Source organism: Anolis carolinensis, chromosome 3, assembly GCF_035594765.1.
Source record: "Anolis carolinensis isolate JA03-04 chromosome 3, rAnoCar3.1.pri, whole genome shotgun sequence".
Classification (NCBI taxonomy): Eukaryota; Metazoa; Chordata; class Lepidosauria; order Squamata; family Dactyloidae; genus Anolis; species Anolis carolinensis.
In genome coordinates, this window is record NC_085843.1 from 140803736 (window position 1) to 140818993 (window position 15258).

Consider the following 15258-nt stretch of genomic DNA (forward strand, 5'->3'; position numbering starts at 1 on the left):
CATTCATAAAAAATAAAAGCAAAGACTGGCTTATTTCAAATACATAGCATTACAAATTACCAAACTGATATGACCTCACATCAAAAAATAAACAATGCCTTTCTCAAATAACCCAGGCATTCCTGGGTCCCCAAGCTAGTGTTTAATAAAGAGGATTAATTATGATATTTAATTAATTATGATACATTTCCCCCCAAAATTCTGTTTTGTTTTAAGTCAATATAATTCATTAGATATTTCCTATTAATGTGATTTTATTTTATTTCGTGTCAAAAGCATTGCATAATAAATAAGTTAAAAAGTGATAAAATAAAGGAATCACAAACAGCTAAAAAGTTTTGGAACAAAAGAGGGCAATAGCAATCGCATTGTCCGTAGCTTTAAACAACTCCTCCTCCGTGCATGAGGCAGGGCATTGTGGGCAAGCATACACATGAGGAGTTGTTTGTTCAGCTCCACAGTCACACAAGGTGGAGGATTCCTCCAGGTAGTGCCATCTTGCCAGGTTGTCTTTTGATCTGCCCACTCTGCTTCTCAGTCTATTTAGGGACTTCCAAGTTGCCCATTATTGTGTTGTCGAAGGCTTTCATGGCCGACCTCATAACCTCTGAGGATGCCTGCCATAGATGTGGGCGAAACGTCAGGAGAGAATACTTCTAGAACATGGCCATACAGCCCGGAAAACATACAACAACCCTGACCATTCTTGGTTTGCCCCTGGAGGCAGACCCTCATGGGGGGCCATCTAGTTGGGATTTCCTGGTTTAGCTGCCCAGAGGGACACCCTTGCTGTTGCTGGAGGAACATCAAGAGGAGTGATGGTTCTCATGAAGCTCCTCCTTGACCTGAGTCTACTGGGAGGAGGCTGATAGTCATGCAGTGGGTGGCTTTCACAATGTTCGACCTTATTTCTCTTACGGTTAGCAGCAACTTCCCGTCGCACATCAGGAGGGGCAATGCCAGCTAGCTTATAGAGTTTATCAACAGGTGTAAGTTTAAGGCATCCTGTGATTATTCTACATGTTTCGTTCAGTGCTATGTCCTCCTGCTTCACATGGGCAGACTTGTGCCAGGCAGGACAGGCATACTCTGCAGTTAAGAAAGACAAGGCCAGGGCTGATGTTCTTATTACTTGTGGGTCTGCACCCCATGCACTGCCAGTCAGTTTCCGCAGGATGTTATTGCATGCAGCTACTTTGTGCTTGGTGTTCATGCAGTGTTTCCTATAAGTTAGTGTTTGGTCTAAGGTGGCACCAAGATATTTAGGATGGAAACGGTGTTCGAGCTCTTGGCCTTCCCAAGTAACTTTCAGTTTCATGTTGGCTTCACGGTTACGTAGATGGAAAGCACACACTTGTGTCTTGAAAGGGTTAGGCTTCAGGTGGTTGTCTTTGTAGTAGCTGGAGAGGTCTTTCAAGGCATTAGTGAGCTGGTTTTCAACTGTTTCAAAATCTTTTGCTTGTGTTGTCAGGCCAAGGTCATCAGCATATATAAAGCTCTTTGTCAGTGGTGGTTGTGGCTGATCGTTCGTGAAGATGTTAAACAAGGTTGGTGCAAGAACGCTTCCTTGGGGTAAACCATTCTTTTGCCTCCTCCATCTACCTTTCTTGCCCTGAAGCTCCATATAGAAGTTGCGGTTTTCCAGAAGGGTCTGGACAGTTTTTGTAAAGTCAAAGTCCCGGGTAATATGGTAGACTTTAAGCAGCATTTTTCTATGTTGCACCATGTCATAGGCTGCCGTAGGGTCCACAAAAACTGTTCCCGTAATGCAGCCTTATTACTGTGATCAGATGCTTTCAGAACATGAAATGTTACGGCTATCCTAACTTCGTTGACTGTTGCATAGTGGATGGCATAAAACCCTAGTGTGTGGCGTCAGATAGTTGCTGATTGGGAGTGAATTATGTTTGATTTGATGAGATGTAATTCTTAATCAGTGTATTTGTGTAGTGGGCCAAAATGGATGAGAGAATTTTGCTATATTGATTTAATAACAACACAGTTGATTTGTATGCATACAGACTATCCAAATTGTGCTCATTAGAAGGAAGCCGCCTTCCAAAATGTTGGAATAGTCAAGATAGTAATTACATTAGCTTTATTTCTACTTTTTGGGAAGCCTTGACCTAATGCATTTTTGCAGTGCTCCTGGAGACTTCTAATTGCACGCTTAGAACGTATTTGTACTCTGCATTAATGGCTTCCCCGAGTTACAAACATCTGACTTACATATGAATCATAGCTAAGAACAAGGGAGAGACAACAGGAAGTGAGAGAAATCTATCTCTTGGAAGGAAAATTGACTCCTGGAAGAGTGATCATGGGGAAAAGGGGTCTCAACTAAAGCTTTACCAATAATCCTTGTTTCCACAAGCCAATTTTTTCAAAATCCATTTGTCACAGGCATAGAAAATTGGATGAAATCTTCTGAACAGCAAAACAAACACCACAGGGGTGTTAATATTTCTGTATGCTATCCAAAGCGATATATATGACTGGAGTTATACTTAAAAATGTCCTGTTCCAACTTGCATACGAATTCAACTTAAGAAACCTACAGAACCTATCTTGTTCGTAACTTTGAGACTGCCTGTAGTTTATGTTCATCTGATATTTTTTTTAAAATTGGAAGAAATTGTAAGACTTTTTTTTGGCTCTACTTCTGGGATTGCCTCTTTCTTGTGTAATTCTTAATACTTCATACAATTAGAGGAAAACTGTATCACTCATCTTAATAGTAGTAACAAATTTGCCTGTGTTAATTTTGATGGATTCAATTTTGCCTTTGTTGACTCTGGATTTACAAAGTCAAACTAACAGATGAGGTATTTTATTTCCATACTCATAAAATGCTCTCCTTGTTGCTTGGATCTATTGCAAGCTCTAAATCTTGCACATTTTGTTTATGATTTCATTGTTTGGAACTATTTGGCCTTCCCATTTGTTTAAATTTTTGTGCCAGCGCCTCAGTTTGGATGAACAGTTATTTCTTTCATGCATTTCACATCAGCTCCTTCCTTGATGCAGATTTCCATATTATAGCTTTAGAATGCTCAATTCAGAGCAACTTCTTGTCTTTCCAGATAATGTTTGGATAATGTGTTGTTTAAGGCATTCATGGCCAGAATCACTGGGTTGCTATGAGTTTTCTGGGCTGTATGGCCACGTTCCATCCAGAAGTATCATCTCCTGATGTTTCGCTCACATATATAGCAGGCATCCATCCCCACTTGCCTAGTTTCCAACAGACCTCGCAACCTCTGAGGATGCCTGCCATAGATATGGGCAAAACGTCAGGAGGGAATGCTTCTGGATCATAACCATACAACCCAGAAAACTCACAGCAGTCCAACGTTTGGATAGATTTCCATGTTAAAATCAGCACCTGTCATACATTTAAATTTTTTTTTGCAACGTGCTAGAGAATGGCTGGAGTACCTTGGTGTGTTGCATATGATCCAAGGCACAGTTGACTCTCAATAGAAGAGTGTGACATATAATTAGCACACAAGGAAGACAGGAATATCTTAAGCGGGAGCAGGAACAAACTTAGAGTGACCACAGCTTGATGTATTTCCTAAAAGAAGCTGTTACAAAATTGTGTAAGAAAATGCACAAGTTAAATTTATGCTACACTACTCCCCCCCTTGCTTTCCTTCTTTCATTTCTTTCCCTTTTCCTCCTCTCCTGCCTTTTCCATTTTTTTCTGCATTATCTTACATTAAATGCACTCCTAATGCCTACGGCTTAGATTTCATAGTGAAGTGAGGTGGTTATCCCTACATGTTCAACCCTGAAGAACTTTAAGGTTCTAAATTTTGCAACAAGCCCAGTCTCTTGTGGTTGCTGCTTAACTTTGAAGTTATGTTATGTGTAATTATTGTTATTTGTAATCAAGGCAGTGTGGTGTAATTATTCAAGCATTGCACTACAACTGTGGAGAGCAGGGTTTGAATCCCTGCTCAGCTGTGGAAGCCCACTGGTGATCTTGGGCAAGCCACACTCTCTCTGCCTCAGAGGAAGGCAAAGGCAATCTTCCCCACAAGGAACCCTGTGATAGGTTGACATTAAGGTCACTATAAATTGGAAACTTCTTGAAGGCACACATTATAATTTGTATTTCTGCTACAAAGCTCTGTCCTAACTTAAGCAATCAAAAGATACATGTATTTTGGTAAATCTCAATAGCAAGAAAACAGAATTGATAGAACAAGATTTCAACACACAAACACAGTGCAATATACTACAGCTATGCTCAATAGCTTCAGGAACAAAATCTCCAATTATTAATATGAGCAGAAGAGAAGTGCCAAGAAAGTTCTGCTGGCTTCATTCAATTCAAATGACAGTAAATGTAAACAGTTCCCACAGTAATAATGGAAGTTGACTAAAGCAGTGCTAGAGAGAACATTTAATCAAATCTGTGAATAATCAAATCTGCAAAAGTCGAACCTACAAACAGACCAAGTGTTATTAATCACCATGACCCCTTGAGGAGGAAGGCGGGATATAAATAAATAAATAAATAATGTATTCCTATCACACATAGTGTATATAGAGATTGGAAGAAACTAGAAACTTGAAATTGCTAAAAGAGCTTGTCTTTAATTTTTGGAGAGGCAAAACTTCGAAGTTTATATTAATTGAAAATTCTCAAACTCCTATACAGCCTCCAAAGGACTTGAAGATAATTGCAAAATAACATAAATCAATTGACTTTGGCATCAAGAACAAATGTAAGATGTCCTTGCCATCACAATATCACAAGTTCTGGAGAGAATTAATTTGTGAAGTCTGATCAACATTTCCAATAAAATTTCTGCAGAGTGAGCATCACAAAGCTCTGGAAATATAAACGACTCGGCACTTTCCCGCTGCTGTTGTGCGGTATTTTATATAAGAATATCCTAGGGATTAAAATGTGTTTTGCTTTCCGATCTATTCTAAATATAGTCCTTATTAACCATTTGTTCATCAATATTAAACCTTTCTATTCATTCAGCTTTTGTAGTTTTTAGGTCCTTGTCTTTTATGTATCTTAGTGTATTTTTTTATGGTTTGATTAGTGGATATTTTTTCTGTCAGGAGTGACTTGGAAAACTGCAAGTTGCTTCTAGTGTGAGAGAATTGGCTGTCTGCAAGAACGTTGCTCAGAGGACGCCTGGATGTTTGATATTTTACCATCCTGTAGGAGGCTTCTGTCATGTTCCTGTATGGGAAGCTGGAGCTAACAGACGGGAGCTCACTCCACTCCCCGGATTTGAAGCGCTGACCTTTCATGCAGCAGTCCTGCCAGCACAAGGGTTTAACCAATTGCGGCACTGGGGACTCCTCGTGGATGATACTATGATATCAGTCATATTTCAAGTGTAACTGCATTGCTTTCTGCACTTAAAATTTCTGTAGTGAAGGCTCATGTAGTAGTATGTTGTTGGGGAAAGCTAAGAAGGTCTTGGGTCCACTCAACATTGGAGAGAAAGAAGAAGAGAAATGCAAGGCATGCCGTCTCTTGGGTTATAGCTTCTCTTGCACAGAGGAGGTTTTCTCACAGGTCTAGCCTGCCATAATTACGTATTTCTGGACAGGATTCTGGAGGACCCTTGAATTATTCAGTGAGAAGAGCACTGATGATAGATATTTCTGAAGAAGAGCTTGGTCACTTTTGCCAATCTTTTCCTGGAACGTATAACTGCCAGGAGTGTGCGAAGTGTGTTGTATATCAGTCTGAACAGAAAGTGGTGGTCTCTGAGCTGATCATATGCTTTCCATCCCTGGAGGGTTTTTTGGAAAGAAAAGAAACAATTGCAGTGAGTAGGCAGAAATGTGATACCGATCCTTTGCACATTGTGATGTTCACATCAGCTAGTCATTACATTTTCCCGTCAAACTATTTAATATAAGAATATTTAAAGCTGTTTAACACAATACTGTTTAAATTTAATAACAGAACTAGCACTAGCAAACAACCTGCTTAGCTGGTGAAATGTCCCCTTGCAGTGTACCTTTGTTTTGAAATGCTATTTTAAACTTGATTGTCTTAAAGTCAATATTATGCTAACCAGATAAGAAAAGTCTGCTTTTACTCTGCAAAATGAGTCCCAGTGTTACAAATGAAAGTGCAACAATAATGGATTCCATTTTGTTGACGCAGTTGAGAATGTTCTGAACTTCAGAATTGAATAAACCATCTGTGAGAAATAGGTGATTTTAACAACAAGATTGCTTTCTGAACTTGGTAAATATGGACAGTTTGTCCTTGGTGCATTCAATACTCTTTGGATTTGCTAGAGGTCCTCTTATTATTACTGCAGGGCATCTTTTATTTGGTTCTGGTAGAGTATCAACAAATTTGCTCATGCTTTCAAAAAGTATAATTTGATTTGTGTACTTATTCTGAAGGCAAAGCAGTTTGGATATTCAGACTCATTTGTCACTGAAAACTGGTTTCTGATTGTTCTTATCTGGTGTACTTAGAAAATACCCTTGAGAATGTCCCTAACCTTTTTAAAATTAACTTTGGTATAGTTAAAAAGTAGTCCTTCTTTACCAGTTATCTGTTGTCGTATCCTTCACAGAGCTTCTTCTGGTGCCTGTAAAGCAGGCATGGGAAACGCTGGCCCTTCGGGTGTTTTGGACTTCCAACTCCCACAATTGCTATAAGTTAGCAATTGTGGGAGTTGAAGTCCAAAACACCTGGAGGGCCAAAGTTTGCCCGTGCCTGCTGTAAAAGATAGAATTCCTAACAATGGGGGAAATGCATGAGAAATGAATTCTGCTGCACTCTGTTTTCCCTTTTTTCACTGGCCCCATCTATACTGACTAGTTCGAAGCTCACTTCAAACTGCGATATCTAGACAAAAAACTCCCACAAAAGTGTGTGAAAGAAAACCTTTAATGTGCACGCATGCTCTGTGGTTTGTGTCACACCATTTGGGTCTCAAACCGGTTCCAGTATTTCCTTTGTAATCACTTAACAGTGAAACCACTTTCTTAAATACCACTTTGAAACCACATTAAATTGTCAGAGTAGATAGGGCTTTTGACAGAGAGATCAAACCCATGCAATAAAGTATAGGAGCATTTTTAAAGCAAGGTAATAATAAAAACAGACAAAAATAAAAGCAAGGCAAAAATATAAAAGAGCTGGAAAACCTGGCTACAGAGAGAAATGTCTATCACTAATAACATTAACTGGCCATTTGAGTTCTCATTTTCTTGTAATAGGACCTAGATGGAAAAAATTGGTATCCCTTCAAGTTCATTTCTTAAAAACTAATTTTTAAATATTCTCTGTCATAGTATTTGATATTTAAGTGTGGTTTGCTTTCAACAGTGTATCTTACCGAAAGATGAGGGATTCAGCTCTATTTTTTAGAAACATTTTTTCTGTTCATCAAGCAACTATCAGAGGCCAAGTGAACGCTGCTCTTGACCTATGGACAGCATTTAGTCATCATCCTGTTTTTCTGGCCTTCAGTAGTAGTTTTCTTATTACAAGAAAATATGTGTCCTGCACCGTAATCCAAGGTTTTTGTAGCTTCCTAATTGTATTCAGTTTATCTCATTTTAAAAGGGAAACATATAACCTGGGGGTTAACACAACTGAGACTTCCCAAATCTTTCAAGCAAGAACTTCTGGGAAATTGACATTTCCAAGTAGTCAGGGCTTCGAAAATGGGTACTTTTAGAATATTGGGCAATGATGTTACTTTTGTGACACCAAACGCTAGAATAAATAATTCTTCCAAGTGTTGTGGGGTCCTTTCTTACAATAATTGTGTTATATGGGAAAATTAGGATAACAAAAAGCTTGAACAGTTGTAGCCTTGAAGTATCAACCCATTTTGTGTTTGTGTTGTGGGTCATGTGAGTTCCCAGTAAGGTCAGGAAAAAGACTCTTTCCTCCTAGGATGGACAGAGATGAATAATGCATGGCATGTGGCAATGTGCAGCCTTGGTAGTCTTGAGGTTTCGGAATAAATTAACTGAACCAACACTTCATGATCAGGATATATTATCATCCCCATGGCAAGACTTTATGAAGAGGTTAGTTTAGTCTGGGACTCTAGACAGGAAAACAAAAGGCCAATGTACGAGCCAGAGCTCGCTATTAAAATACATCATTGATATTACGGTAATATCCCTTAGGAATCCTAAATACGGGCAAGCTTTCAAGGTTTTAGTCCACTTTATCAGGTAAGACCCTGCCTCCCCCAAAAGGAAGGAGACAGAGTGGAAGTGTGGAGTGACAAGTTGGGGTTCAAGTGACAGCTAAGAAAAGAGTTCAGTTGAAAGCCTCACTTGAACCCCAACAGGTCTTCTCCATTCTTCCACTCACAGATTGTTCATTGGTGAGTAGAAGGATAGAACTAGTGTTTAGCTTTCACATCTATTCCAAATATAGTATCTTACATCAGAGTAAACATTCATAGGATGGGGGGTACATACCTTTGCAGTCTCCTGCCACCTCCCTACATTTTACTAAATGAATATTTGCCTTTACTTTTAAGAGATGTTGTTGATCATACCTCTTGCTTTACAGCAGTGGTTCCCAACCTTTGGTCTTCCAGGTGTTTTGGACTTCAACTCCCAGAAATCCTAGATGGCTTACCAGCTAGTAGGAATTGTAGGAGCTGAAGCCCAAAACACCTGGAGGACCAAAGGTTGGGCACCACTGCTTTAGAGCATATTGTGGTCAGTGTGCTGTAATGATTTGTGTGTTGGACTAGGACTCTTGAGAAAGCAGGATTCAAATTCCTGTTCAGCAGTGGAAACCTACCGGGTTATCTTGATCAATTAACATTGTCTCAGCTTCAGAGGAAGGCAATGACAAATCTCTTCTAGATATTCAACAACCTTTTAACAGTTACGTTTTCTTACATTTTGATCTATGCATACTTACTTAAGTAAGTCTTACAAACTTTCATCTTTGAATTGGTTTGCAACCGTAAATGGTTAGCTTTATCAATTGTTCAGTGAATACTAATTTAGGTTAAGAAAATAATCTTAAAAATCAACTCTGAATAAATCATTCAGTTGATCTGCAAGATGACCCTAGTAAAATACTTCTGTGCAAGATATTTATACTGTAACTGTTGCTATCTTTAGTTATGCATTGCAGCTTAAAATCTCATTTAGAGCTACAAGATGAGATGGCAGACAGTGCAACAGCTGTAAGACTTGTTCCAAAATTATTTTTTCTTTCTGACATGTATATGTGATCTGCCAATAAGAAAACTAATTTCTTATATTCTTTCAACATAAATTTACATACTCTACTGGCTTGGTAATAATTAGCTGGGTTTGCATCCCAGTGCCAGAAGCTGACTTTGGAACTAGAATTGGAAGTATGCTTTTCTTATCAAAGAGAGTAATTGAGTTTAGCGAGACTTAAGATGAGTTAGTGTAGCATTCTGTACTTCTACTCCAAACAGTGGCTGTTAAAGTCTTCAGACTTGTCTTTTTAAAACATCCTTTCTGCTCTTCTGTAGTTTTTCATCCCAGGATGTGCAAATTACCTTCAGGTTTTGAAACTTAAAGTTTCCTGTATAGACTTGGGTTCCATTTCCAAAACATCTCATTATGTAAATAGATGCAGTTACTGGTATTCTGAAATCAGGACAAAACCCCAGAAATCCTAAGCATATTGGGTAAGGGATACTCAACCTATATTCATTTTATTGCAATTACTGTCATTTTCATGTTTGAAACAAAAGGTCTTGTATAATTTTTCTAGTTAGTGAAACACTGTTACTAAACACATGCCAAGTTTTGAATAGAGAATGATTTTTATTCATTTGTGCTTGAATATACATACAAGAATATGCAGAACACATACCCACTGTTTTTGAACTTTATAAGAATTCATTAAACGCATTCTGTACATAACCACTCTTCTTTCATATTAGGTTTACATTTTATTTGTATTTAGGTTTATGTGTATATGAAAGCTTTGGCTACAATTCTGGAGACAAGGATAGGAATCTTTGTCAGCCATGGAAATCCACTGGGTTCCCTTTGGGCAAAGTAAAGGTAAATGCCCTCTAAGCAAATATTTCCAAGAAAACCCTGTGGTAAGGTTGTTGTAAGTCACAAATAACATGAATGCACAGAAGAGCAACGATTGCATATACCTCAATGATAAATTGAGATGGATACTGGAAAAACCTGTACTATGCCTTTTTACATAATACTGGAAAAATTTATGTTGTGGAAATCTTTAGTGGGCCTACTGCATTGTTTCTTGTGCAGCTAGGAAAATCTTCCTCCCTGTGTAAGTCACAAAAATGTTAGAGGAAGCTTTCAAAGCTGATGAAAACTAGTTGTAGTATAGTGGGCAGATTTGATTTAACTCATAATCTAAATAGGATAGTACCTTACTGTGAATTGGCAGAGATTATCTGCTTCATCCTTGAGTTTTGTAATTTTATATAAGGGACACCATTTTACTACGGCATTGTATATAAACAAGGACAAGAACATCCATCGATTTTGGTATTCATTGGGCAGTCCTGAAACCAAGCTTCAGTGGATGGATACCAATAACAACAACAACAACTTTATTTATATCCTTCCACCATCTCTCAAAAGGGGCTCGGGGCGGCTTACAGAACAGCACACAATAGTGCCATAAAACCACATAAACACAAACCAAGGACCCACAGTATTTACAAAATATTGCCAGTGAATAAGCAGGGATGGAGGTTGCAGGAGAAGGAGCAGTGCATGTTGGAAGTTCATTTTTTGTGGTAACACAGATATCTCAAATAATTTGAAATCCTACACCTTTTATGTCAATGACATTGAGTTAATTATGGTGATATAAACAAACAAACAGACAATGAAAGCATAAACTCACCGTTGTACAAACCTGCATTTGTGGAATTTAAGCCAGGTCTGAAAAAGGAGTCCTATATCAATTTGACCTTGCAAATACATACCATGTGGGAGATGATCAGTGTCTTAGAAATTTAAAAAAAGTTGGGGGATGGTTATGTTACTCCTTCTGGCTCCTTTTTTCATTCTAAATTTTCCCTTCCTAGACACAGCTGGGTTGAACAGGGAACCACTTTGGGTACGTTGTTATATTCTTTAGTATTCACTCCCTGAGAAGCTGCTTATATGTTTAAAGAGAATGTTGATCCCCCCCCCCCCAAAAAAAAAAACAACATATCTGTTTCCTCCTCCTTTCACCAAGACACTTAGGGTTCTGTGTCTGGAAATATTCCACTTAATTTTTACAAGTTTATTCATTTATTATTTATTTACAATATTTATATTCCGCCCTTCTCATCCCGTAGGGGACTCAGGGTGGATCACATTGCACACATATAAGGCAAACATTCAATGCCATAACATAGAACAGAGACAAACACAGGCATGGGATGGCCTTGAACTCATGACCTCTTGGTCAGAGTGATTTGTTGCAGCTGGCTGCTAACCAGCCTGCACCTCAGCCCGGCCTTAGGATCCAGAGAGAGACGTACAAGACAGTCAGTCAGACAGACTAGTGAGTGAGGTTCAAGCTCAGGATTTTCTTGGCCAGATTTGGTCAGAAAAGACAGTGACCTTCCTCTGAGGTTGAGAGAGTGTGACTTGCCCAAAATCACTCTTGTTAGTTTCCTGGCCAAGCACGCATTTTGATTCTGAACTCTATTTGTGGTCTAACGCTCAAACCACTACTTCACAATGCCTCCTTTATTTTGTATAGAGTCAGAAAAAAGCTGAAAACTGTATCTTCACCTAAGTTTTGTCCAGTATTTCATGTTATATATGTATACTAGCTGTGCCCGGCCACGCGTTGCTGTGGCGTTGTCTGGTGGTGTTGGTGAGAAATTGTTGAGCTAGTGGTGGTATTGAATGTCTGTTTTATGGTTGTCTTTATGTTTAATATGCACACTGAAGTGGATTATATGGCAGTGTGGAGTCAAGATAATCCAGTTCAAAGCAGATAATATAAGATTCTAAATAGGTTATATAGCTGTGTGGAAGGGCCTTGAGTCTACATTGCCATATAATCCAGTTAAAATCTGATAATCTGTGGAAGAGGCCTAAGTGAGGCCTTACTGTGCCTGTCCCCTGGGCTGAGTAGGTTGCTAGGAGACCAAGTGGGCAGAGCTTAGCCTTCAAACTGGCAGCAATTGGATAAAAACTATTATTCCTCTCCCTGTAATTAGGACTTTATTTTTCTTTTCCTTTTTGTTGTATCAACCTAGAGCCGTGAATGATGGGTTGTGTTGTCAAATTTCGAGGTTGGGGGGCCTGTAGTTTTGTTGTTTTGTCAGCTGCCCTGACGCCATCACTCTTTTATATATATAGATGTTTAATTTTGTTTCACAGCAATGTAGTTGGTGCTGATGCATTTGTGTTTGACTCTTGAAATCGTAAAGCAAGGTGTGGTGCAAAAGCTGTAAGAGAAGGAAGAAAAAGATTTTATAAAAGGCCCTCTCAATGTTTGCCTTCTACTTCCAGTGGCCCTATTTAGTATAGCCAGTAGTAAGGATTGCTGGGAGTTGCAGTGGAATGTCATCTGGAGGACTACTCTCCTGTTTTGAAAGAAGGAATAGCTCTTGAGGGACACCTGAAAGTCATGCAGTGGGATTTAATGACCCCATTGGGATTAAGAATTAACTTTCTTTTGGCAGTACTAATTAAGCTAATGATTGACATGAAAGAACAATAGTCTGCAAAACAGAAGACTTCTGTATTCCCAGAATCAAGGCAAATTGCAGTCTGCAATATAGGGTTATTAGCCTCTGTATTGGAAAGTAAAAAACATTGCAGGTGGGAGGAGAACTCACATTCCCTACAAACAACAAAACTGTTCTTTTGTATATTTAAAGAATAAATGTAAAGTGGTGCCTTCAAATTCCTGTAAATCAAGTTCAAAACCCAACAGTAAAGCAGCAGGTGATGGTGCTTAGTTGTATGCTGTGAAAAGCAAGTAGGAATGTGTTTATCAGATCTTTTGGCGAACCTCGAGTATTAAAATGCTTTAATTGGTTCAATCGTGTTCCCGCATAAAGGGCTAGACCAGCAGTTTCTCAGAGGGTTTAGAGACTAGGTAGCAGGTCTCTCATTTAAAGACCCATCCTTCAAAAATATAAAAGAAAGGTGTGCTCTGACTTCATGCGTCTCAAAAGATCTTTCTTTCCCCCTCTCCCAATTTTTCTAAGATGGAGGCCTATGCCATATTTCAGTTTATAGCCAGATTCAGAAGAAGACGTTTGTCTAAAGTAAGTTTTATGGAGCTGAGCCAATTGTTTTTATGTTATGTTGAACTCATACTTCGCCAGTAAATCTATCTGAGCACTTTTTAAAAAACAAAGAAAACTTTGGAAACTGTTGTGAAATATGTAATGTTTTTTTCTGTTGTGAAGTCCATGGAAATACTGCACTACATCTACGTTTTCATTTATGTGGTTGAGAATGTAGCACGGAAAGGTTACTTCTATGGACCTCTGCTGCCTTGGGGGATGTGTAGTCCAAAAACTATGCTTTTCCAAGATAGGGTTGAGAATAATAAAAAGGGTTGGCCTAGTTCAGACCATGTTGCATTGATAGTGACTGATTTCACGGCAAGTAAAGGCACCATAACCAAACAGGGAATGTAAAGTGAATTCCCTATCATTGAGTAGGGTTAAACAAATTGAAAACTTTTTTGTTATTTTCAGATAAGAAGCAGTATTGCTCTGCTTCATCATGTATTTGCATGAAGTTAGCAGCCTGTGCAGGGCTCTGTTTGTGCTGCTGTCTGTTTATATTTCTATGACCATAGAAGGCTCTGCTAATTGGGGGTTGGAGATAAATAGATGCTTTAAATCAATGTCTTCATTCCTGTAGTGTTTTGTTTGGCTTTCAGAACATTTGAACTTTAGGAAATAATTTCTGGAGAAGCTTGTCTGCTAGTGAATTGACCCAAGTACAGTTGCAATAGTTATCCTGGATTGGATTTCAGGGAGTGTACTTAGGTGTACTTTCTATTCATGAAGAGTATTTGCAAGGGATTAAGGAATACCATTTTATTGGCAGTGGCACTGTGTTGTGAGGAAGATTCCTGATCTTCTATATTCGTATTTATAATAGAAAAATAATGATGTTATATCATTTGTGGCATTTTATAAAAACAAATAAGATTGTTATTCACTTGTTAACCCTTACAAGCAATGAATTAATTACAGGTGAAGTTGCTACTTTTGAATACACTAGTATAAACTTCTTCAAATATATACTAGTATAGGACACAATGCTTTATCTATCATTTTTGACCTGTCCCCCAATAACCTGGATTTTGTACTTCATATTCTCGTATTATACTGGTGGTCCCCGGTGGCGTAGTGGGTCAAACTGCTGAGCTGCTGAATTTGCTGACCAAAAGGTTGGCAGTTCATATCTGGGAAGTGGGGTGAGCTCCTTCTGTCAATCCCAGCTTCTGCCAACCTAGCAGTTCGAAAACATAAAAATGTGAGTAGATCAACAGGTACTGCTCTAGTGGGAAGGTAACTGTGCTCCATGCAGTCATGCTGGTCACATGACCTTGGAGGTGTCTACGGACAGTGCTAGCTCTTTGGCTTAGAAATGGAGATGAGCACCAACCCCCAGAGTCGGACACGACTAGACTTAATGTCAGGGAAAAACCTTTACCTTACTACCTTTACTATTCTATAACACTATGTTACACTATTTTTGTTCCTGGATTCTAACTGTCATTTCCTACTTGGTTCTATCATAAAAACTTCGAAAAAATTATTAAACTTTGTTTCTGCGGGACATCCTGCAGCACATTTTGCTATAGTTTTCCAATGAATATCTTATAGAGTCTCAACCAATTCAACATAGTTTGTGGCAGCCTCAAAAACAAAGTTTATAGAGTATAACAACTACTTTCAAAGTAAGTGCCGCACAATTAAACAGAAAATAACACTTTCAAACCAGGAACACATTTTTAAAATTTCTGTTGTTATTTGCTGGGAGAAGTGGGAATGCCAACCTCTGAAGTGCTTTCATTGGACATTGATTCAATCAGTCAGTCACTTTATTTATTTCCTACATTTTCCCCAAAAGTGGAAATCACTATTCTGTTGCAGTGTGCTTTTGTGTCTATACCACTGCTTGTTAAACTGTGGAACCCAGCCCCAAATGGGGTCCCATTAGCTCAATGTTGGGGTTACAAAAATGACAGCAATGAAAAGTCTGTTGACAACAATGTGAAATGTTTACAGTGGATTCTGAACAAAATGATTCCGCTGTATTGTACAA

At 38.6% G+C, this 15258-nt stretch overlaps 1 protein-coding gene across 5 annotated transcripts in view; it reads left to right on the forward strand.

The window, feature by feature from the left end:
* The window catches only part of tbc1d4 (TBC1 domain family member 4), a 115514-nt gene that overhangs the window by 16702 nt on the left and 83554 nt on the right, over positions 1-15258 (forward strand). The window contains exon 1 of one of the 5 annotated variants that reach the window (XM_008106895.3): positions 12107-13235. The exons of the other annotated variants lie outside the window; for them this stretch is intronic. Coding sequence (XP_008105102.1) covers positions 13176-13235 — 60 coding nt within the window. The 5' untranslated portion in view covers positions 12107-13175. Of the gene's footprint in view, positions 1-12106; positions 13236-15258 lie in introns of those variants that run through there. 5 annotated transcript variants of the gene reach the window in all.